This window comes from Meles meles, chromosome 9, assembly GCF_922984935.1.
Source record: "Meles meles chromosome 9, mMelMel3.1 paternal haplotype, whole genome shotgun sequence".
NCBI classification, from domain to species: Eukaryota; Metazoa; Chordata; class Mammalia; order Carnivora; family Mustelidae; genus Meles; species Meles meles.
In genome coordinates this window covers 57781383-57807651 of record NC_060074.1, presented here as the reverse complement: position 1 = coordinate 57807651, position 26269 = coordinate 57781383, and the positions used below count along the sequence as shown (strand labels likewise).

At 39.1% G+C, this 26269-nt stretch overlaps 1 protein-coding gene across 4 annotated transcripts in view; it reads left to right on the top strand.

Annotated features, from left to right (window-relative positions):
- Positions 1-26269, top strand: part of PLA2R1 (phospholipase A2 receptor 1) — a 127004-nt gene that overhangs the window by 38828 nt on the left and 61907 nt on the right. For all 4 annotated transcript variants that reach the window (XM_046019572.1, XM_046019571.1, XM_046019573.1 and 1 more), the window contains 6 exons: positions 6152-6265; positions 7006-7149; positions 9653-9847; positions 11359-11516; positions 14590-14688; positions 19734-19846. In XM_046019572.1, coding sequence (XP_045875528.1) covers positions 6152-6265; positions 7006-7149; positions 9653-9847; positions 11359-11516; positions 14590-14688; positions 19734-19846 — 823 coding nt within the window. The remainder of the gene's footprint in view (positions 1-6151; positions 6266-7005; positions 7150-9652; positions 9848-11358; positions 11517-14589; positions 14689-19733; positions 19847-26269) is intronic.

Genomic DNA, 26269 nt, shown 5'->3' with positions numbered 1-26269 from the left:
GTCTGGAAGTTTTCCTTCTGCTTCAATTTTTGGAAACAGCTTCAGGAGAATTGGTGTTATTTCTTCTTTGAAAGATTGGTAGAATTCTCCAGGGAATCCGTCAGGTCCTGGGCTCTTGTTTTTTGGAAGGTTTTTGATCACTGCTTCAATCTCGTTGCTGGATATCAGTCTATTCAGGTTGTCACTTTCTTCCTGGTTCAGTTTTGGGAGTTTATAGTTTTCCAGGAATGCATCCATTTCATCTAGGTTGCTTAGCTTATTGGCATATAACTGTTGGTAATAATTTCTGATGATTGTTTCTACTTCCTTGGTGTTAGTTGTGATCTCTCCCTTTTCATTCACAATTTTATTAATTTGGGCTTTCTCTCTTTTCTTTTGTATTAGTGTGGCCAATGGTTTATCAGTCTTATTGATTCTTTCAAAAAACCAGCTTCTAGTTTCATGGATACGTTCTACTGTATCTCTGGTTTCTACCCCATGGATCTCTGCTCTAATCTTGATTATTTCCCTTCTTATTGTGGCGTTGGTTTGATTTGTTGTTGATTCTCCAGTTCTTTAAGGTGTAGAGAAGCTGGTGTATTCTGGATTTTCCAATTTTTTTGAGGGAGGCTTGGATGGCTATGTATTTCCCCCTTAGAACCGCCTTTGCTGTATCCCATAGGTTTTGGACCGAAGTGTCTTCATTCTCATTGGTTTCCATGAATTGTTTAAGTTCTTCTTTGATCTCCTGGTTGACCCAAGAATTCTTAAGCAAGGTGGTCTTTAGCTTCCAGGTGTTTGAGTTCCTTCCAAACTTTTCCTTGTGATTGAGCTCCAGTTTCAAAGCATTGTGATCTGAGAATATGCAGGGAATAATATCAGTCTTTTGGTATTGGTTGAGTCCTGATTTGTGACCCAGTATGTGGTCTATTCTGGAGAAGGTTCCAAGTGCACTTGAGAAGAATGAGTATTCTGTTGTTTTAGGGTGGAATGTTCTGTATATATCTATGAGGTCCATCTGGTCCAATGTGTCATTCAATGCTCTTGTTTCTTTATTGATTTTCTGCTTGGATGATCTGTCTATTACTGAGAGAGACGTGTTAAGATCTCCTACTATTAGTGTATTCATATCAATATGACTCTTTATCTTGATAATAGTCTTCTTATGTAATTGGCTGCTCCCATGTTGGGGGCAAAGATATTTATAGTTGTTAGATCGTCTTGGTGGATAGTCCCTTTAAGAATCATGTAGTGTCCTTCTGTATCTCTGACTACAGTCTTTAGTTTAAAATCTAATTTATCTGATATGAGAATCACTACCTGGGCCTTCTTTTGAGGCCCACTGGCATGAAAGATGTTTCTCTATCCCTTCACATTCAGTCTGGGTGTATCTTTAGGTTCAAAAATGAGTCTCCTGGGGGCGCCTGGGTGGCTCAGTGGATTGGAGTCTCAGCCTTCAGCTCAGGTCATGATCCCGGAGACCCGGGATCTGGCCCCGCATTGGGCTCTCTGCTCGGCGGAGAGCCTGCTTTCCTCCTCTCTCTCTGCCTGCCTCTCTGCCTACTTGTAATCTCTGTCTGTTAAATAAATAAATAAATAAAATCTTTTTTAAAAAAATGAGTCTCCTGTAGACAATATATGGATGGGTTTTTATCCATATATCCAATATATGGATGTCGTTTTATCCAATCTGCAACCCTGTGTCGTTTTATGGACGCATTTAGGCCATTCACAGTGAGAGTGATTATTGATAGATACGTTTTTATTGACATCATGTTACCTTTGAAGTCTTTCTTTCTGTAGATTGTCTCTATATTTCTGTTCAATGATATTCTTGGGATTTTTTCTTTTTTATAGAACCCCCCTTAATATTTCCTGCAGTGTCGGCTTGGTGGTTGCATAGTCTTTTAAGCCTTGCCGGTCTTGGAAACTCTTTGTCTCTCCATCCATTTTGAATGTCAGTCTTGCTGGATAAAGTATTCTTGGCTGCATGTTCTTCTCATTTAGTGCCCTGAATATATTTTGCCAGCCCTTCCTGGCTTGCCAGGTCTCTGTGGACAGGTCTGACATTATTCTAATGGGCTTTCCTCTGTATGTAAGGAGCTTCTTTGTCCTAGCTGCTTTCAAGAGGGTCTGCCTAGAATTATAATTCTTCATTCTAACTATCAGGTGTCGCGAGTACTTTTGAGATTCTAAAATCTTGGGGGGAAGCTGTTCTGCCTCTAGTACATGAATGCTGTTTCCATTCGTGAGACTGGGAAATTTTTCATAGACAACTTGTTCCACTATATCTTCTAGACTTCTTTCTTTCTCCTCCCCTTCAGGGATTCCAATAATTCTAACGTTGGAATGTTTCATGGCATCATTTATTTCCCTGATTCTGTTTTTGTGGCTTCTGAGCTGTTTGTTCCAGGCTTCCTCCTGATCCTTTCTATCTGTTTGTCCTCCAGATCACTGATTCTATCTTCTGTCTCAGTTACCCTAGCTTTTAGAGAATTTAGATTAGATTGGAACTCATTGAGAGCATTTTGAACATCATCCCTGGTGGCTTTCAGTTCTGCCCTAACATTGTGAACATCATCCCTGGTGGCTTTCAGTTCTGCCCTGATCAATTCCGTTTGGTCATCCATGGCTTTCTCCAACCTAGCCATTGCCTGGATAATTGTTAGCCAGAATTCCCTTTCCGACATATTGTCTATGTCGATAGCCATTAGCTCTGTTGTAGAAGGCCCATCCTCTGTATTTTTCTTCTGTTGGGCATTCCTCCTCCTAGTCATTTTGGTGAGAGATGACTGATCAGTTGTAGCTGGATGTATCAACTGTGGTGCTGTCAAGGTGCACCCTGGAATGCTTCTGAGCAATCAGGATTCCCCACCCAAACGAGAGAAAAAAGAAAAGAAAAGAAGAGAAAAAAGGGGAGGGGGGGGAGAGACAGGAAAAAAAAAGGGAAGATAAAAGAGAAGGCTCAGCCCAAACGGGCCCCAAGGTAAGATTTATGAGGTATACAGACAAAAACAGACAAACAAAAAGACTGATAAAAGTATATGACAAGAGGAAAAAAATATATATGTATATATATAAAAACAAAAAAAAGGGAAGAACCTCGTCAAAAAGAACCCCAAGTATAAGATTTATATACTATCAGGACAAACACAAATACAGAAACATTGGCCGAAGAAAAAGATGGGAGAGTGGTTATAAGTTCTCAGTGTGGGTGAGGAAGGTTATTTTGATTCTTCCTGGATGTATCTTGATATATTTGTTAAAGGACTCAACTCTCCTAAGATAAAGGGGGATTAAAAAGTGGTTTACCTATAGGGGTAGCATTGATTGGGGAAAGGGGATTACCTTGAACTTTAAGTCTATATGAATATTAGAAAATAAAAATAAAAAAAGAATAAACTAGACTAAACTAAACTAAAATCAAAAAAAATTAAAAAAATAGAAAAGCAAAAGAAAAACACAGGTGCATGTATCAAAAAGTTCAGGTTAGAAGGTTATTATGGAATTTGATGTACTAGACATCTCACCGTGATGATAAATAGGTTAAAAAATTATCTATATAAAAAAAAAATGAACCAGAATAGTGGTAATGAGTTAAAAATAAAAGTTGTATCTATGAAGTAGTGGTGGTTGTTCTCTTGTTGTCTTTTTTTTTTTTTTTTCTTTCCGGGTTGGTTTTCTGGGGGAGGGGCCTGCCACGTGGGTTTTTGGTCAGTGAAGTTCCCTGAGTTAAGTCCTCCTGCCCCCCTCAAGGGGGTGGGCTCTGAGGAAACCGGTTTTTCAGGCTTGCTCTCTGGAGGTTTTTATGTTTGCTCATTTTTGTTTGTTTTTTTTTCTCTCGCCTTGACAGCTTTTGATGGTTTTTGGAGGTTTAGAGGAAAGCAAACTGCACCCCGACCCCCATCTCAGAGAGAAGCCTCAGAGCAGGTTCTGAGTCAAGGTCCCTGGGGACGCGGATCTCCTACTTGTATCCAAAGCCAAAGCAGCGGCTGCTGTCTGGGCAGCTCCAGACCGCCATAAAGGTTCCAAGCAGCGATCGCACACTGAGATTTTCCCACTAGTCTGGGCTGGGAATTCTTGGTCTTTCTGCGTCCAAGAGCTCCGGCTGGTGCCTGTGTGCACTCTCCCAGGGGTGGGTTTGGGGGGCGTGCTTCTCAGACTCTAATCGCACGCAGCAGCACCGGTCTAAGAGTGAGCAGGGGGCTGGTGCCTGCCCACACCTCTCTCAGGGGAGGGTATGGAGCACACACTTCTCAGGCTCTGCTGGCAGGGCCCGGCGTTCTGCTGTCTGGCGAGACTCCCAGCCCCTCACAAGAGCTGGACCCCACGTGTTCTTGGGCGCGCTGGCAGCTCAGGGACCAAGACCTGGTTTCTCCCCCGCACTCTCTGGCTCAGCGCCAGGGGAGGCTGTCCTGGGCCCCGGGACTTAAGCCCCTGTCCCTAACCGCCCTGATTCCCACAATTCCCCCCCCCCCCCCCCGCAATCCTTTGCTCTTTTTTGAGTGCTTTAAACCAGACTCCAAGTTAATGCTGGTCCCCAGACGCAGGGCACTCTCGTATTGGGGTATTACTTTCCAATCGGTCACCTCTGGTGGCTCCCTCCCCCTTTTATTTATCTTCCAATAACAGTCCGACGAGGTCCAACTCTGCTTTACTTGCCCACTGGCATCTTCTGCTCCTGTAGAGATCCAGACGTGTATAATTCTGCTCTCAGGCTGGTTTCATGGGTGATCGGGGTTCTTTGGTAGGTAATCAGCTCACTTTAGGGTACAGGTTGAAAGGGCGCCTCCTCCTACTTCTCCCCCATGTAGATTCTTTTGGAATTATTGTGGCTTTCTTTTTGGCATTGTATATGCTCAGTTTTGGTGAATCCATTCTCTCTTTGGGGAGCCATAATCCCCAAATCCAGAAACACTATTAACATTTTAATTTAGTAGGTTGCATTTTACCCTCATGTTAATAAAACTCTCTAATATTTTAAATATTTAAAAAGCATCATAGACAACTGTAAAATATTTTTTATCCAATCAGAAAAATAGCTATCTCTGAATTTACATTACATACATCTCTCTGATTGGCTTTCTACATTTTGGGCTGATTTTTATTTGTTTATTTTTATTTCTTTTATGCTAGAATCATTTTTTAGAATTCACGTAACAAAAGAAAAACTAAAGAAAAACTTTCCCCAATTCTATAATTTTGATGACCAATGTTTTTCAGTATAAGCATGCCAATACATGTGTTTATATATAGCATCTATAACAAAAATGGGGTTAAATTAAAATGTGAGGAGCTGTATCCAGTGCTTTGGACCCAGGGCCACAGAGGCAACCTGCCAGAAAGCCTTCTCCCAACAGACTGAAGATGCAACACAGCATGGCTCCAGCCTGCTATCGATTCCTCTGGGTACTCTGGTTCCTTGAATTGTGCTCCTCCTCTTGGTCAGACAACTCTGTCTGGCTCTCATACTGGACAGCCCCCTCTCTGCTTGCTTTAGCATACCTTCTTAAGTTTGAGGACTTGCCTCCATTCACCAGCAATACTTACTTGCTTTTCTCTTCCTTGCCAGGTCCCTAAAGAAAAGCTTCTTTACATTGTTCAATTTTTTAACTGTGAAATACTTCAAAAATATTGAAAAGCGCAGAAAATTTTATGTGCACACACACACACCCATTACTCAGATTTAACATTACTTCTTCCTGTTCCACCCTTGCTTGGAGCCTATGGTGACCTCAGCAAGCTGGAGTCCTGGGCCTTCAAGTTAAGACTGGAGTGGCTTTCCTGGACATGTCCTCCTCCCCCATCTAAAACTCTTAAGTGCAGGAGCTCACACAAACCAGATGGTCTCAAATTCACAACCATGTAGTCTTGGGCGATTGAGGATCATTGAGAGGCAACACTTTCAGATGCTTCAATTAAGGCCTTCACAGCCAAAGAATTGCTGTTGGGGAGCCTTTAGGAAACTGCTGTGTTTCTCAAGATAGCAGAGGCTGACTTTGTTACTCTGAAGCATCAGAGTGGGGTTTAGGAGCACTTGAAACCCTTTGTTATGGACTGGAGTTCACTTATGACTGCGTCCTTCAGGAATAGTAAAATGAGAAAGAAGTGTAACATGGCGGGGAGGAGGTTGTTTGCGTGTGTTGAAACTTGGTATTTCTCTTCATTTCAGAGCACTTGGGTAGTGAAGCCGTGGAAATGTGGATAGGTCTGAATCAGCTGGATGAAAACGCTGGCTGGCAGTGGTCTGATAGAACACCGCTCAACTACCTGAACTGGAACCCAGGTACCTGCTTTGTTTCTTGTGCCTTCGACAGGTGACAACATCCCACACCCTTACACAGCAGCTATTTCCCATGTATCTATAAGTCATGTTATTTCAAAAGTGGTTTATAAACATTTTTAAGCTTGCCTGAACTCCCAGTAAGGCAAACTTTTCCAGACAAGAAAATGGAGGTCAAGAAGGTAAGCTATTTAGGGGCGCCTGGGTGGCTCAGTGGGTTAAAGCCTCTGCCTTCGGCTCAGGTCATGATCTCAGGGTCCTGGGATCGAGCCCCGCATCGGGCTCTCTGCTCGGCGGGAAGCCTGCCTCCTCCTCTCTCTCTGCCTGCCTCTCTGCCTGCTTGTGATTTCTGTCTGTCAAATCAATAAAATATTTAAAAAAAAAAAAGAAGGTAAGCTATTTAGCCAAGGTTGCAGGACGATTGGGTTAGAGCCAAGACCCCTGTCAGCTGTTTTACAAATAGCAACAAATTGCCAAATATTTCTTTAAAACAATAAACTCAGTTATTGCTATCTTTGGAAAATCATTTCGTTGTCATGTATGGACTTCAACTGCAAAATCATAGATAAAATATAACATCTTACAGGATTTGCCATACATGCCAAAGAGAAAGGCTATCTCCTTGATGTTAAAAACTACATTTAAATATATCAATATATCATATTTGAATAAATAAGATGACATCGATATGTATTAAACTAACTGATTTTGCCTCTGACATTAAACGTGCACTGTATTTTCAGAAATAAATTTTGAGCCATTTGTTGAACATCAGTGTGGAGCATTCAATTCATTTATGCCAAATGCCTGGAGGAGTCGGGATTGTGAATCCACCTTGCCTTATATATGTAAAAAATATCTAAACCACACTGATCAAGAAGGGATTGGTAAGTGTTTTTACTTTAAGATGTTTTTATGAGCTGCTTATCTGTCCTCCGAATATATTAAAATTCCCTTACATTTTTGCTAATAATTCATAATTTAGGACTAGTTTTTATATTTATACAAACAAATATATGTAAGTAGATAATATCTATTATTCCAAAGGTACCACGAATTTTAAAAATACATTTTTTAGTTTTCCTAAATTTTTTACTAAAAACCAAAACAAAATAACCTAGACATTGAAAACATTGTCTGCTTCTTTTTTTTTTTTTTTTAAAGATTTTATTTATTTATTTGACAGAGAGAGAGATCACAAGTAGGCAGAGAGGCAGGCAGAGAGAGAGGAGGAAGCAGGCTCCCTGTGGAGCAGAGAGCCCGATGTGGGGCTCGATGTGGGGCTCGATCCCAGGACCCTGAGATCATGACCTGAGCCGAAGGCAGCGGCTTAATCCACTGAGCCACCCAGGCGCCCCTGTCTGCTTCTTTTTTTAAAAAACTTTCCATTCTTAGTTTCCATTCTTCCCATTCTTAGATAAACAAGATATGCTTCCTTATCTACTCTAGCTTTGAGTCTTATTTATGGTTACCTTAGGAATTAAATATAAATTAGAACATGGTTTTATAAAATTCTTTACTTCATTGATCCCTTAGTACATTCTGAATCTCTTATTACCCATCTCCTTGAACTGACATACAAACATTTATATGCAACAAAGACTTAAATACCACCTAATTACAATCTAATACCTGAAGCCCAATTATTTGTTTTTAAGGTCTATTGGCTCTTTTTCAGTTTCTGTGGGAATTAATGTCTTCACTCAGAATGTAGAAATAAAAATATAACCATATTTAAAAGAATCATTACCAGGATAATTAGAAACAACTCCAGATTTCAAATAATGAACTGAATTATTCTTTTTTTTTTAAGATTTTATTTATTTATTTGTCAGAGTGAGCACAGGCAGACAGAGTGGTAGGCAGAGGCAGACGGAGAAGCAGGCTCCCGCTGAGCAAGGAACCCGATGTGGGACTCGATCCCAGGACGCTGGGATCATGACCTGAGCCAAAGACAGTGGCTTAACCAACTGAGCCACCCAGGTGTCCCTGAATTATTCTTTTTAAATATTATTCCTTACAATCAGACTTTAACTTTCATTTTCCTTTAAGTGGCTAAGCCCAAGGGTATGGTAGAATAAGGGAGTGTAGGGGAAAGAAGAAACATTGTGTCATTTTTTTATGTGGTTTTTTTCAGTATGTTAAAAACATGCTGAAATTGCTATAGCTCTTCCTTTCCATACCTTCCTTCTTCTCTTGTCCGTTTCTTCCTTCTTCCCTGTTTCTTTCTTATGCCTTCCTGCCATCCTTTTTTTTTTTTTTTTTTTTTTTTTTCTGTTTTATTTCCTCTGGATCTACTCACTGAGATCCAAAGACCACAAATGAGGGTAATGAAGCTGTTAGTTTGTATTATTTTGTTTTCCAGGTTCTTTTGATGAACTATGTTTACAGGATCCCTAGGTTCTTTGCTTGTCTCCACCCCTGCTTTAATCAGAGAAGCTCCTCTTTTACTTTTTATCTTACCCATAGAGTGAAGTTTAAAAGTTCCATTTTTAAAAGGGACTCCATGACTATATTACTTAGGGTTAAAACCTACTGGAGTAGATGACACCTAAATGTTCTAACATTCTTGGACTGTGATTCTAATTGCTGTCAGCATCCCAGAGCAATTTTAAAACAATGTCTCATTTCCCAAATAGCCCTGGAGTTATGTCTAACTAAATTAGTGCTTGAGGGAGGCACTCAGTTGTGGTTAATAAAATAAAGTAAAAATGCTAATCACCAGGTTGAGGACAAGATCCTGGAAAGGGAGAGCCAAAATTTGACATGTACACCACCGCCTCCCCTTCCCATGCCAAAGCATCATGGCACTATTTTCCTATAAGTCTAACCCAGTGTCCACATGAACCCAGAGGGAAAACATAGACATTTAGACTAACCTAAAGGTGAAAGCTATTTGTCATCTCTGCTCCAGAGGAAGTAACCTCCAGAGCTTTTCAAGCTTTTTTTCAGCTGAGGATAAATATCTGCCCCCACCCACATACTGTACATAAAATCTTGGGAATGCCATTTAAACTGTTTTTCATAATACTCCTTTTCCATTGTTAAGAGATTTTTTTCAATGCAGAACTCTTAACTGCTAAATTTTACATCTAGCCTTAACTCTTCACTTGGCTTGTGTAATCTTTTCCAAATCTTCTTACCTCTGTGCCTTAGCTCATCTGTAAAATGAAGCACTGAGATCCATTAGATCCTAGATCTAGATCTAGATCATATATTGAATCCTCCTCAACTTTGAAGATCTAGATAGCTTATATGTTATTGTTTCATATGTCTCTGTTTTTCAAATTTTTAAAGTAATCATATGTTGATGACAATTTATATTAAGGCTAATAAGTAAACATTTTAAAAATTATGGAAAATGACATTGTGTTTTGTTGGTTTAAGAAGAAAAAAGTGCCTGGAAATATTATGCTACACACTGTGAGCCTGGCTGGAATCCCCACAGTCATAACTGCTATAAACTTCAGAAAGAAAAAAAGACCTGGAAGGAAGCTTTGCATTCTTGCCAGTCTGATAACAGCACATTGACAAACATTGCTTCATTAGCAGATGTGGAGTTTTTTGTAACCCTCCTCGGAGATGGTAAGTGCCAAATGTCTCTGATTTAAGAGGTATGAAATATAATGTAGTTACTATCTTTATTAGTGGAGTTGAAAAGAAATCAAGCTATTTAAAAGTGATTATTTATGGCATATATATCTCAAATTTCCAATTAATATCCAGGAGTGCAAATTCATTGGATTTTTACAAAATATATGCTCAGAAATTTTGTAACACCTCACATATACCAGATACATTAGAAGTTGTTTTTTTTTAAGGGGCAAAGAAACTTTTTTTTTTTAAGATTTTATTTATTTATTTGACATACAGAGATCACAAGTAGGCAGAGAGGCAGGCAGAGAGGGGGGGGGGAAGCAGGCTCCCTGCTGAGTAGAGAGCCCGATGCCTTGCTGGATACCAAGATCCTGGGATCATGACCTGAGCCAAAGGCAGAGGCTTTAACCCACTCACTGAGCCACCCAGGCGCCCCCATTTCCAGAAACTTTTAATAAAAGAACTTAAACCTGTAATTTAGCCTTATGGCCACTACATAACAGTAGTGTGCTGTGGTCATGTGATCTAAGCAATAACGGAATTTCTGAGATAAATCATTGGATTTTAATAACTTTAACCAGTGAAAATTTATTCGGTATGGTGGTTTTCAAACTCTGTGCCAAGTTCAGGAATTCTGAGCTCCTAGGCCTCCACCCGCCTTTTGCCCATCAGAGCAGTTCCCCCACTATGTCATATATATGCCAGAGGATTCTGCTGAAAAAACATTGAAATCACTGGAGCTAGAGTAAATTCTTTTTTTTAATGAAAAAAAATCTCCAGAGTCTACTCTGGTGACCTTTTGAAAGTTAGGTTTTAGTTTAGAGTGAAAACAAAAATCCTTCTCTGTCACTTTTTCTCACCTCCTGCATTTGAGATTAAAAGAATCCTGTGGCTGCCTCTGTCTCAATAGGGGCACTTGAATATTTCTCTCAGCCTCCTAGGGTCTTTTCACCTTACCTGGGCTGTCAAACTTTATTTACCTTTCTAGCAACCCCATTGCTCCCATTTTAATGCTTCTAAGAGTTCCTGCTCCTTTTTTCTCATGGCAAAAAAAAAAAAGGCAAGAAAAAATATATTGTAAAAATATATTGTAAAGGGCTGGGTTTTTTGGTTTTTTTGTTTGTTTGTTTGTTTTTTAAGTGCCCTTTTCCTAATGCAGTTGACCTTGCTATTTTTCCTTTCTCTAGGCAGAGGCAAAACCGTACTGTTCAAATCTACTTTTCATATAGTAGCAGAAACTAATTAGAGTCCCAGCAATCTGACTTGCTTTTAAGCTTTGTCCTTGCATTGGCTTAGATCACACTCTGTCCCACTTCCAAGGTCTGTGTTGAGCAGATGGGGTAGTATAGGGGAAAAAGATCTAAGTAGCTATTGTATACCAAGACTTAAACGGGTTTTACTGCATGAACGAATAAAGAAGAAATCATTTGTAACAGGCTCGGTGTGTTATCTCCTTTGCATATGATAGGATTCCTGTAATTTACATTTATCTCTTACAGAAAATGCATCAGAAACATGGATTGGTTTGAGCAGCAATAAAATTCCAGTTTCCTTTGAATGGTCTAATGGCATCTCAGTCACCTTTACTAATTGGCACACACTTGAACCCCAAATTTTTCCAAATAGAAGCCAGCAATGTGTCTCAGCAGAGCAATCTGTAAGTTGATTTGTTTGTTTAATGCTCACTTTGCTGGACTTGCATGAGGACCATGTTCATCAGGGGCTTGGGCTGTGGCAGAGACCAAGACAGACATAGTCCCTGCTCTTCCTGGGGCTTCCATGCTAGGGAATAAATGTGTGCACACAGGAAAAACATGGTAATTATATTTGTGATGATAGCTTTGAGGAAATAGATGACATAATGGTGAAAAACTTGGGTTGGGGCTGCTACTTCAGACAGGATAGTCAGGAAAGGCTCTCTAAGAGGCGATGTTTAAGCTGGGACTTGGGAGGGGAAAAAAACCCTCTTGGAGAGCAGGGGAAGAACATTCTAGACAGCAGATGGCAGATGGTATAAAAGCCCAAAGGCAGGATAAGGGCTTTCCTTGTTTAATAATCAAAAAGAAGACCAGAGTGGCTTGAAGGTAGAACTGATGAGGGGATCATAGGAGAGGGGGCAGGAGAAATCCAAAAATGTGAGGCTTATAGGTCTGGTATAGAATGACAAAAGGGCTTCAAGGAGATGAAGGGCATGGTTTGATTTACATTTTAAAAAGTAACTGTGGCTGATACATAGAGATAAGAGAGAGGAATAATGGAAGCTGAGAAACCAGTTTGGCGGTTACTCCAGTGTTGAATTGGGGTAGTGAATTTAGAGACAAGCAGAGAAATTCAAAGATCCTTTGGAGGATAGGAATTGCTGCTAGATTAGATGTGGGGTAGGTGTTTGGCTTGAGCAACCGCCATGTTTGTGGATGATGGTGCCATTGACCTCTATGGTGAAGATGTGAGGAGACAATCTGAGGTGTCAGGAAATTACTCTAGGGACTGATGGCTTTTAAACTCCATTATCCTATTAACATTAAAGGATTTCTACAGTGTGTGTAACCCCATTGAAAACTGACTCAGTGGAAAATCTTGTTCTTTTCCTCACATGTATAGTGTGAGGAAAGTCCCAATGGGCTTAACATCACATTTATCTCTATGCTGTAGTCTTTCATTTATCTAAAGCAACTGATTAGATTATACAAAATTGGTTTAATCCCAAGCCATGTGAATCATTTATTGTATTTAGAATAGACTTAATCTCTTTGATCAGATAGCTACTAAACTCACCATTTAAGTTTTAAGTCAATAGGATTTGGTAGGCATTCTTACTCTTTCCTACCATCAGGATACTATACCAAGTGCAGTTTATTAAATGTTACTTAAGTAACTTGACAAAGTAACTGCCAACCAAACTCAGAAAAGTTCTAAGCACTTACTCTTATTTCCCATTTCATTGTATTATCTTTTAGGCTGTCTCAGATATGTTCAGTTACAATTTAAACGCTAAGGTTGTTCTCAAGTCACATTTGAAGAGGGACAATGACCTCTCTAAATGTTTGCCTAGGGTCTAAATGCTGAAAGCCATCACTGTTTATTCTACAATATTTGATACTGTATTTGATGCTTTATTGGTTCATTGGTTTTGAGATAATTAAGATGACCTTCATTTCCTACCAGTGGGCTCCTTTTTCATTTGACAGACTCTGGTATTTCACTTAGCATGTTCACAGAACAGGAGCCAACATTTGGACAGAAAAATTATATTTTAGAGAGTAAGACAGGTATTAATATTACAGAATGTGTCAGAACAATGCTGCTGTAAGTGTGATTTTTGTGTCCCCCTTTCTGGTTGCTCAGTAGCTCCTTAAATAGTAGATGCATAAAAAGTAACATTTATTACCTTGAGGTAGAGCTCAATATGAGTATAATTACTATAATTAACAAGTTACCTAAGCATGGTTGATGCCTAATTTGATTGTGAGAGCCTACGAACCTGTTTATTCATTCATCCATCCCTCCAATTGTTATTAAGCAACTGCAGTATGCCTGACACTGTCCTTTAACTGGGTGATTTGCTGGAAGACTGGGCAGGGGGGGCGCTCCAGAGCTGCTCTTACAGATGAAGGAGTCAACTCCCTATATAGTATTCATATTCCCCTGAAACCCTGCTTGCCTGAGATACCACTTAAAATTTGAATTGTATGCTTTTAGCCTAAAGGTCTGAATAGTGTTCAAATAACAAATCCTTTGGGAGGATAAAATTTTAATCTGTTAGCAGTTATTGTATTTCATTATTAATGTAGGATGTTAGAGCAGCTGTCTGCAGAACTAGAAGACATGAAAGTATCCGCCTGTCATATAAAGAAGAAATGGAGTGGGGCTTTGGAAAATTAGTGATAAAGAAGGACATTGTGGCTTGAACACAAAGTTCAGCTATTATAATGTTATCTAGGGTGATTCGTGGTAGTTTCCAAGCATTCCCCCAGCATCAGGTTTATCCATTAAATAGCAAAGCATTTGGTTTTACACTTAGAAGTGATTAAAGAGAAGAAGCAGCATTCTGACTTGATCACAGGGATAGTTTCATCCAAGTTATTCTCAAAGTGTGGTCCCCAGACCAGCAGCATTGACATCAATTGAAACCTTGTTAAAAATGCAAATTCTTAGGTCCTACCTGACCTATTAAATAATACACACTGATTATAAGGCCCGGTCATCGGTGCTTTAGTAACCCTTCCAAATAATCCTGGTGCACAGCAAAGATTGAGAATAGCAGCTCTAACCCATCCTTTTAAAAGAAAAATTTGAGAGCAGCTTAATGTAAATCCAGGCTGAGCCTGGTATTAAATCCTAGTTCCAAATCTTACTGACTATAGGACCTTATGCATATATTAAATCCAACCTTTAAAATGGGAATAATAAGGTCTATTTCATAGTAACATTGAGATTATATATGACAATCACCCAATATTAAGACTAGCACACTATCAAGAAACATTAGTGACCCCACTTCTCCTGCCCGCCAATCTGGGATTGCGTGTCTTAGAATTGTTCATAATCAGAGTCTCCTACTCCCATGGAGAGAGGGAGAGAGACCCTTCCAAGGACCACACAAAGTCCTGACTCATTACCCCATCCTAAACACTTATCATTAATCATATTTTTATTCAAAATAACTGATGTTATCTATCAGCATCAATAATGAAGTGCATTCATTCATGTTGTAACATTTTTCCACTTAGGAGGGACACTGGAAAGTTAAAAATTGTGAAGAAACACTTTTTTACATTTGTAAGAAAGCAGGCCATGTCCCTTCTGATGCTGAATCAGGCTGTAGAGAGGTAAGTGCTGTTGACATTTTGTTCAGTGTAGTGAGTTCATAACTAGAATAATGTCTTCAACGCAATTTAAAGTGAATCTCTCTCCCTCTCACAACTGCCTTTGCTTCATCCTCCCTCTCTTCCCCCCTCTCTATCTCTGTTCTTTCTTCCCCTCCCCTTTTTTCCTGATCTTGCACCTCTTTTTTTAGCAAACCAAGCAATTATCAGCTAGGGGTATATGAAGGATTTACAGCTCCGCAAAGGATTGTTGCACCTTCAATCTAAACTACTTTTCTTTTGAAATTAGAAACCTAAATGATTCTGTTATACATCTGTACAAACAGTGACTGCCATCTGATGCATCTCACAGGTGGTTTTCCTCCTCTTCCAGAGAAGACCCGCAGAGTGAAAAGAGAAACATTCCTTCGATGGAGAGTGAACTTTTGCACTAAGAGTCCTGCCTTCCTTTTCTCTCTTCTTAAACTTAAATATTTGAATAGAGTAGTGGCAAGAAGTGCGTGTTTGCAATATATTTATTATTTGGGAAAGAGATAATAAAAATACTTTCATATTTTCAGTAATAAACGATTCTTCATACTTAACATACTTATTTTCAGTACTTAAAGTAAAAAATACATAGTACTTTATGTTCAGTTAGCAGGTAGACTTATGTTTTAAATTTCTTAAAATACATTCAATATCCTGCATTAAAGCTCTCAACACATGCATTCTCTCTCTCTCTCTCTCTCTCTCTCTCTCTTTCACACACACATACACAAAACTAAGGAATTTGGGTTTAAATATTGGAGATTTGTATGCATCTCAAAAACTTCCCAAACCTGGATTTTTTTTTTAAGATTTTATTTATTTATTTCACAGACAGAGATCACAAGTAGGCAGAGAGGCAGGCAGAGAGAGAGGGGGAAGCAGGCTTCCTGCCAAGCAGAGAGCCCGATGTAGGGCTCGATCCCAGGACCCTGGGATCATGACCTGAGCCGAAGGCAGAGGCTTTAACCCACCAAGCCACCCAGCTCCGGTTTCTCTTCAGATCGTATAAATCTTTCGCCTTTTATCAAACCTGGATTTTTATGCAATTTTTAAATTATTTTCTCGTTTACTCCAGTGATTTATGTCTCAATGAAGTGAGGACCCCTCTTTCCAAGAAAATGCATTTTATTCATTAGTCAGCGTGTAAACATAATGAATTACTCTTCATTCTCTAGGTCAATAATACCTATGCCATAGCTGACATACTACCAAACATCATATCTAATGATTACAATTCCTGAATTACTTAGAGCTGATTGCTGATCTAATCCCTATCTAATCAGAAATATTGAAAAAAAGATATGCCTTACTGTGGTTTTCAAGGCAACTCAACATGTTGCATTTGTTGAAAAGGAAATTAACTTCTTAAACAGCAGAAACAGAACTGACGTTCTAGTCAAACTTTTGTACTCTGCTTCCTTTTTCTGGCTAGCACTACCAGTATGTAAAGTTCAGAATAAATTTGAAGTTCAGAGCCAGTTCTCTAACTTTATGATCAAAGTCCTCTTAATTTCTTTATGTATCAATCTGTGAATATGGTTTCAAAAATCTCCTTTTCTTTAGCCTTCTGCTTCAGGGCACTTCTCTAAACAGTCTGTACATGCAAAATCAACTTAAAAAATATCTCTCACAGGGGCACCTGGGTGGCTCAGTTAGTTGAGCGTTTGCCTTCAGCTCAGGTCATAATCCCAGGGTTCTGGGATTGAGCCCCACACTGGGCTCTCTGCTCAGGGAGGAGCCTGCTTCACCCTCCCCCTCTGCCTGCCACTCCCCCTTCTTGTGCTCTCGCTCTCTCTTTCTCCCTGTCAAATAAATGGAATAAAATATTTTTTGAAAATAATAAAATAAAATATTTCTTACACCACATACAAAAATAAACTCAAATGGATTAAAGACCTAAATGTGAGACCCCCACACCATAAAAATCCTAGAAAAGAGCAAAGGCAGTAATTTCTCTCACATTGATAGTAGAAACAGTTTTCTAGATATGTCTCCTAAGACAAGGGAGACAAAATTAGAAGTAAACTATTAGGACTACATCAAAATAAAAATCTTTTGCCAGTGAAAGAAACCATCAATAAAACAAAAAGGCAACCTACTGAATGGGAGAAGATATTGCAAATGGTATATACAATGAGAAGTTAATATGCAAGATACATAAAGAACTTCTACAAGTCAACACTTAAAAAAAAATCCCCAAATAATCCAATTTAAAATGAGGCAGAGGACTGCAATAGACATTTTTCCAAAGAGGACATACAGATGGCCAAAACACACATGAAAAGATCCTCAACATAGCTCTCATCAGGGAAATGCAAACCAAGACCCCAATGAGATATCATCTCACACCTGTCAGAATCTCTAAAATCAACAACACAAGAAATAACAAGTGTTGGTGAATATGTGGGAAAAAAGGAACCCTCGTGTACTCATGCACTGTTGGTGGGAATGTAAACTGGCACAGCAACTGTGCAAGATAGTAAGGAGGTTCCTCAAAAATTAAAAATAGAAATACCATATGATCCAATAATTCCTCTACTTGGTATTTACCCAAAGAAAGCAAAAATACGGGGCACCTGGGTGGCTCAGTGAGTTAAGCCTCTGCCTTTGGCTCGGGTCATGATCTCAGGGTCCTGGGATAGAGCCCTGTGTCAGGGTCTCTGCTCAGCTAGGACCCTGCTTCCCCTCCCACTGCCTGCCTCTCAGCCTACTTGTGATCTCTCTCTCTCTGTCAAATAAATAAATAAAACCTTAAAAAAAAAGAAAGAAAGCAAAAATACTAACTTGAAAAGATATATGCACCTCTATGTTTATTGCAACACTATTTACAATAGCCAAGATATGGAAGCAACCTAAATGTCTATCAGTAGAGGAATGAATAAGGAAGATGTGGTATATAAACCCACACACAGCCCCAACACACAGAGAGAGGAATATTATACCACCATAAAAAGGATGAGATTGTGCCATTTGCACTAACATGAATGGACCTACAGAGTACAATGCTAAGTGAAATAAGTCTGAGAAAGATAAATACCATATGATTTTACTTACATGTGGAATCTAAAAAAACAAATGAATTAACAAAAAGCAGAATCAGACCTATGAATACATAGAAAAAACTGGATGGTTGCCTGTGGGGGGTGCAGACAGTGTTGGGCAAAATGAGTGAAAGGTAATGGGAAATACAGCATTCCAGTTGTGAAACAGATAAGTCAGAGATGAAAGGCACTACATAAAAGGGGAAATTTCTTTTGAAATTTCAAAGCCAAAAAAAAAAAAAAAAGACTTTTTTCCCTCTTAGTTTTTTGGGATTGTATAATATGAGCAATTGTTTCAGTACTGACTGTCGTCATCATCATCATGTAAAATGAAATGGTGCCTCATATACAAAAGATACTCAGAGATACATTCAATTATTCTTCCCAATTTCATTGTGCGGACAAAGGCTTATAGTAAAGAGGCTTTGTTTTTCTGGTTATTACTGTGCCACATCCCTCCCCCCGCCAATTTTCTTAAGCCTGTTTAGTTCTCGGATTTTTTACTTTACTAAGCATCCTGTGATCCGAAAACTACTAATGAAGAAGGAATACTTTGTTAGAAAGGTCAAATTGTCAGCCTTCCTCTGCCTGTCCTTCCAAATACAAAAGCAGTCTAACCTCCCACCCCATCTGGAGTGACCCAGGGGGTCTGGCTGGAGCTGTCAACTACTCACACAGATAAGGTTATGGGGAGAGGTTAAGGGAGTGAGTTCAGAGCCCATCCTGGCTGGCTGGATGTGGAACTCTTGTGATCCACACCTCATTTAATATGTTTTGAACTAAAATAGCTGAGTTCTAAAATAAGGTTTACTTTAATTTACTACAAGACTGAGACCTTTTATAAGAAATATAGCAGAAATCACTTTATATCTGATCAAAATCCAGCAAGTATTGGCATGACACAGAATCAAGTGTATTTTAAAACTCGTGAATGCAAAAAAAAACCCAAAACAAACAAACAAACAAAAAAAACCCTGGTGAACACATAAAAATAGATGCAAGTGATGTGATTTTATAATATTGAAAGAAAAAGGACTAAAATAACTCAGCTAAAGTATAGAAGACTAATGAATGCATGTCTCCTGTAGTATATGATTTTAAAGAACAGAGCCACCCTTCATTGCTCTCAGGGCGGAGCCATGGAGCTACACGTTTATCATTTTTGTTCAAGTGCCAAAGCTTGCTTTTTCTCTCTCTCAAAGGATAGCCAGTTGATTTCAGAATTATATATATATATATATACACATTTTAGCCAGTTTCTATTCAGAAATATGATCCAGCTAAGAGCATCCTGGATTACATCAGAATTGGGTTCCAGACCAGCTTGTCCACTAGCTTGTGGCTTTATCCAGGTCTCTAACCTCAATGAATCTTAGTGGGATATCATGAAATAAGCAATAGGAAATAAAGTTGAAAAAATATACGCTATTATCTAGATACGTATGTCTTCTTTGCTCATATTGAGTTCCTGGCTCTATTTAAGATCTCTGCCTGCACTGTGTCCCTTTGATTCTCAGAACAACTCCATGGAATACTATTATTATCTTCATTTTACACAGGGGAAAATTTAGACATTTAGAGACTAAATAAAGTTGCACAGTAGTAGAGCCAGTATTCAAACCCATGCATTCTGCCTTCAAAGCCAACACTCTTAATTTCTACCATCCTGTAGGAACCATGAAATTCTGTAAGTCTGAACAGAGAGAGAGAAAGAAAGAGAGAATCTTGAGTGAGTGCCCCCTTTATTTTCATCTGTTTTAGGTTTTTTAAGATTTCAGGTTAATTAAAACTTTTGGTTTTAATCGTTAATTAAATAAATATAGAAGTGTCTGTAGCTAATGTCATTATCAGATAGGATACATACAAAGATTTCAAGACAAAAATTCAAGTTTTGACTTTTGAGTGAGAATACACAAAAACAATATTTTGCTCTTTAAATCAGATTATGTCCTTAATTTTCTTATTTCCTTTTTGAAGGGGTGGGAGAGACATGGTGGATTCTGTTACAAAATTGACACTGTCCTTCGAAGTTTTGACCATGCCTCCAGTGGTTATTACTGTCCTCCTGCCCTTGTAACCATTACAAACAGGTAAGATAGAAATTTTCTATCAGAAACATGACTGTACTTTTTTGACAGGAGTGCTCCTGGGATGATAAAAATCTAGCCATAATCAGTAACTTGTCAAAATCTAAAGTGTACTGTACATTAGAGTATTAAATTATTTAAATTATTGATCGAGATGAATTTAAATCATACAACATTATTCTTAAATCAATTTTTGAGTAATAAAGAAAAAATTTAAGATGACTTTTACTTTCCATAAAGCTTTATTAATTATTTAGCTTTGCTAATGTATTCAATTGTATTTAGATTTTATCCAAAGGCTTATAATGGAAACAAAGTATGTTATTTAAAAATTAAGCATGTTTTTAATGTAATATATGTAAGTTATGTGGAGTTTTTTTAAATAAAAGTATAGCTATAATACATTATATGTTAATAAAAAATTTAAAAATTTATAAAAATACAACATGATAATGCATGTCAAAGGCATAGTACAGAGCTTTGCCTGTGGACTCAATAAATGTGAACTCTTACTGGAAAAAAAAGAAGTATAGCTAAAATGTGGAATGTTTTCAAATGCTTCCCCATTACTCCTCAGCTCTATATTTGCTTAGAAGTAGACTTCTCTGTGCACAGGTGTCTTCTCCATACTATCAGAGAAACTGTGCCCTTTTGACACTCCACAGAATTTGCAGCATGCTATAGATTTGTAATAGGGAATGAAAGTACCAACAGCTGAAGTGACCTGAGTGTCACTATCAATGCCAGGAGAACAATGAGGGAAACCAACTCCTCTCAGCTGAAGACAGAAACAAGGTAGAACCCTTCAGTGATTGCATGGGAACCTATACCTGCAAAGCTAGCCACTTGCTTTTTTACTGAGGCCACTGCCTTTAAAAATATCCACTGAAGCCAAGGAAACAAGACAATTGACACTAGGGTTTTATCCAGAGACATTTCGGACATAGGTCTAACCTGTAGAAGGAATTATTGCTTTCTCTGCTCTCCTTTTTTTCTTTTTTCTTTTTTTTTTTTAAGAGGGAGAGAGAGCGCGAGTGAGCACAGGCAGAGTGGCAGGCAGAGGCAGAGGGAGAAGCAGGCTCCCCGCCAAGCAAGGAGCCTGATGTGGGACTGATTCCAGGATGCTGGGATCATGACCTTAGCCGAAGGCAGCCGCTTAACCAACTGAGCCACCCAGGCGTCCCTCCTTTTTTTTCCCCCAAATATTTTATTTATTTATTTGATAGATCACAAGTAGGCAGAGAGGCAGGCAGAGAGAGAAGGGGGGAAGCAGGCTCCCCACTGAGCAAAGAGCCGGACGCGGGGCTCAATCCCAGGACTCTGAGATCATGACCCGAGCCGAAGGCAGAGGTCCAACCTGCTGAGCCACACAGGTGCCCCTTTCTCTGCTCTCCTTGCAGAGGAAGTCAACATTCAAAGCCACCAGTATTTCCTTCCTCCTCTTACCTCTCACCTTCCCAGTCTTTCCTTCCAACCATGAACAGAATGTGCACATGCACACCCACATGCACATACACCACTGGATTGACAGCAGTTGTCAAAATAAATTGCCTAGTGAGACATTTTGTGCTCAGGAGACCCTTCCTTCAGGAATAGCACCACCCTTGATGTATCCCAGTGTTGTTTTGGTTCTACCTTCCTTCTTCCCAGCTGCCAGGCAGAAGGAAGTCTTTATCTTCAACTTGATCACCCACCCCAAACGTTTCAAGAAGACCTTGGGTTAGAAGTCCTCCATTAAGTGAGCCAATATTGGGCTTTATTCAGGAGCCTGATCAATGAAGCTATGCTCTTTTGTTAATTATAACTTAATTACATTTTTCACTGAAGAAAATAAGCCTAATTGTTTCACCTGTTTCCTATGTCTTATTCTTTTCTTTTTTGTGTGTAATATTCATTGAATACCTGTCACATACCTGGCACTGTGTTAATTATTTTTCATATGCTATCTGACAATGCAAAAAACCAATAGTCAGGTAATAATTAGAAAATTATTTATTAAACATCTATATTGCAAGAGGTACCATATTAAATACTGGCATGCTGTACAAAAAAAAATTAAAAGGCGTGGTGTAATTGTCCAGGTGCCACTTGCAGGCCAGGAGCTAGAGATAGAACATAGAAATATGAAACAAGTGAAGGAAGTGGAAGAACACAATAAATGGATAAATTCAAAGTGACGTTACAGGGACACCTGGGAGGCTCAGTCAGTAATGTATTTGCCTTCACCTCAGATCATGATCCCGGGGTTCTGGCATTGAGTCTCACATCCAGCTCCTTGCTCAGCAGGGAGTGTACTTCTCCTTCTGCCTGCCACTCCCCCTGCTTCTGCTCTCTTTCTCTCTCTTTCTGACAAATAAATAAATGAAACCTTAAAAAAAAATCAACAAAGTGGCATTACAGATAACCTATAATGCCATAGTGACCCAAGTAGGGCAAGAATCTGAATGAATGAAGTTCAAAGGCTTCATTTTCTAAGAATGGAGACCTCCCACAAATAACAGAACGTGTCTGGAAAATAATCTCCTTGGTTTCATTTCCTCCAAAACTGGCACAAGAGTATGTTTTAAAACGTTTGTTTCTTTGATAAAGTGTATTCAATAGCCAATACTAATGTAGGACCTAACTCTAAAGCAAACCTATAGCATAGATAAGTTTGTTTTCATTCCATCCACAACCTTGTAGGCCTACCCAGGGGATCTTGTGCTAGTCTGCTACTCAGCGAACAGTCAAGCTCCCGCAGTGCTCTCCACTAGCTCCAGTGAGGCACCTCTCCCAGGCAGTTGCCATGCGTGTACACTGCCCTGCAAATGCGTCTATACCCAGAGCAGTGACTCCAACACAGGATATGCGGGTTGAGGAAAGGAAGGGCCTTGTGCTCTCAATTTTTATTCACTCAGACTCCATCAGGTAAGAAAGATCTACCCCACACTACACCCCACTCTTTGACTGACAAGGCACAACAAAATTTTTCAACACCATCTCTTGTCTGAGAAGGTTGAGCAGTAATCGGAAAGTTTCCTCAGATTCAGGAGTGTCCACTCGCTGCCTTGGTAATCATTTTCTTCCATTACTGATTTCCTGTTTGAGTTAAGACACTCCTGTCACTCACCAGTGCTCAAGCTTATAGTTGCTAATTGATTTTCCACTCTTCTGCACAATTGAGAACAGATTTGATGGGCACAATTAGAACCACCTGCTACAGATTATTTATTTCTTTTGTTATCAGTCAACTGCTCCTGGTCTAGGACATTTAACACTTTGTGGAATAGAAAGGGGAAGAAAAACAGACCCTTATTGGGGAATAGCAGAATGTTATTTTCTTGCTAATGGTTACAAAATTTTTTCAGGCCTGGACACTACTTTCAAATAGTGCATGACTGTAAAACTTGAGTTCCAGAGTTATCATTACGATGGATAATCATGTAAATGCATATGTATCTAAATCTTGAATCAATCAGCCATGGAATATTTCGTATAAAATAATCCAAATGACATTTAATTTTTTGCATTTTGCCAAAAGTAAGAAATCCTGCAGTATCTCATTTTCTTCTAGGTTTAAATATGCATTATCTCCAAGCATTTTTACAGCTTTGCTAATTTCCTGCAAACACCATACTCCCGAAACACGTTTGCTGTTAATTTTTTCTTGTGATAAAATATGTTGAACATAAAACTGATCATTATAACAGTTTTTAAGTATACAGTTCAGTGGCATTAAGTACAGTTGTATCATTGGACAATCATCACCAACATCCATTTCTGTAACTTTTTCATCTTCCCAAACTAAAATTCTGTACCCTTTAAATAATAACTCCACATTTCCCTCTGCCCCCACCTGTGGGCAATGGTCATTCTACTTTCTGTCTCTATGCGGTTGACTGCTCTAAGTTAACACATCAGTGGAATCACACAGTAGTTGTGCTATTCTATCTGGCTTATTTCACTTAGTCTAATGTCCTCCAGGTTAATGTATCTTGTAACATGTGTCAGAATTTCCTTCCTTTTTTAAAAAATTTTATTTATATATTTTTTTTATAAACATATAATGTATTTTTATCCCCAGGGGGACAGGTCTGTGAATCGCCAGGTTTACACACTTCACAGCACTCACCATAGCACATACCCTCCCAAGTGTCCATAACCCCACTCCCCCTTTCCCAATCCCCCTCCCCCCAGCAACCCTCAGTTTATTTTGTGAGATTAAGAGTTGCTTATGGTTTGTCTTCCTCCGAATCCCATTTTGTTTCATTTATTCTTCTCCTACCCCTCTAACCCCCCATGTTGCATCTCCACTTCCTCATAGCAGGGAGAGCATATGATAGTTGTCTTTCTCTGATTGACTTATTTCACTAAGCATGATATCCTCTAGTTCCATCCACGTCGTTGCAAATGGCAAGATTTCATTTCGTTTGATGGCTGCATAGTATTCCATTGTGTATATATACCACCTCTTCTTTGTCCATTCATCTGTTGATGGACATCTAGGTTCCTTCCATAGTTTGGCTATTGTAGACATTGCTGCTATAAACATTCGGGTGCACATGCCCCTTCGGATCACTTCCTTTGTATCTTTAGGGTAAATACCCAGTAGTGCAATTGCCGGGTCATAGGGTAGTTCTATTTTCAACATTTTGAGGAACCTCCATGCTGTTTTCCAGAGTGGTTGCACCAGCTTGCATTCCCACCAACAGTGTAGGAGGGTTCCCCTTTCTCCGCATCCTCGCCAGCATCTCTCATTTCCTGACTTCTTAATTTTAGCCATTCTGATGGATGTGAGGTGATATCTCATTGTGGTTTTGATTTGTATTTCCCTGATGCCGAGATGTGGATCACTTTTTCATGTGTCTGTTGGCCATCTGGATGTCTTCTTTGCAGAAATGTCTGTTCATGTCTTCTGCCCATTTCTTGATAGGATTATTTGTTCTTTGGATGTTGAGTTTGCTAACTTCCTTTTAGATTTTGGACACTAGCCCTTTAATCTGATATGTCGTTTGCAAATATCTTCTCCCATTCTGTCAGTTGTCTTTTGGTTTTGTTAACTGTTTCATTTGCTGTGCAAAAGCTTTTGATCTTGATGAAATCCCAATAGTTCACTTTTTCCCTTGCTTCCCTTGCCTTTGGCGATGTTCCTAAGAAGATGTTGCTGCGGCTGAGGTCGAAGAGGTTGCTGCCTGTGTTCTCCTCAAGGATTTTGATGGATTCCTTTCTCACATTGAGGTCCTTCATCCATTTTGAGTCTATTTTCCTGTGTGGTGTAAGGAAATGGTCCAATTTCATTTTTCTGCATGTGGCTGTCCAATTTTCCCAGCACCATTTATTGAAGAGGCTATCTTTTTTCCATTGGACATTCTTTCCTGCTTTGTCGAAGATTCGTTGACCATAGAGTTGAGGGTCTATTTATGGGCTCTCTATTCTGTTCCATTGATCTATATGTCTGTTTTTGTGCCAGTACCATGCTGTCTTGATGATGACAGCTTTGTAATAGAGCTTGAAGTCCGGAATTGTGATGCCACCAACTTTGGCTTTCTTTTTCAATATTCCTTTGGCTATTCGAAGTCTTTTCTGGTTCCATATAAATTTGAGGATTACTTGTTCCATTTCTTTGAAAAAAATGGATGGCATTTTGATAGGGATTGCATTAAATGTGTAGATTGCTTTAGGTAGCATAGACATTTTCACAATATTTATTCTTCCAATCCAGGAGCATGGAACATTTTTCCATTTCTTTGTGTCTTCCTCAATTTCTTTCATGAGTACTTTATAGTTTTCTGCGTATAGATTCTTAGCCTCTTTGGTTAGGTTTATTCCTAGGTATCTTATAGTTTTGGGTGCAATTGTAAATGGGATTGACTCCTTAATTTCTCTTTCTTCTGTCTTGTTGTTGGTGTACAGAAATGCAACTGATTTCTGTGCATTGACTTTATATCCTGACACTTTGCTAAATTCCTGTACAAGTTCTAGCAGTTTTGGAGTGGAGTCTTCGGGTTTTCCACATATAGTATCATATCGTCTGCGAAGAGTGATAGTTTGACTTCTTCTTTGCTCATTTGGATGCCTTTAATTTCCTTTTGTTGTCTGATTGCTGAGGCTAGGACTTCTAGTACTATGTTGAATAGCAGTGGTGATAATGGACATCCCTGCTATGTTCCTGAACTTAGTGGAAAAGCTTTCAGTTCTCCTCCATTGAGAATGATATTGCAGTGGGTTTTTCATAGATGGCTTTGATAATATTGAGGTATGTGCCTTCTATCCCTACACTTTGAAGAGTTTTGATCAGGAAGGGATGCTGTACTTTGTCAAATGCTTTTTCAGCATGAGAGTATCATATGGTTCTTGTTCTTTCTTTGATTAATATGTTGTATCACATTGATTGATTTGCGGATGTTGAACCAACCTTGCAGCCCTGGAATAAATCCCACTTGGTCT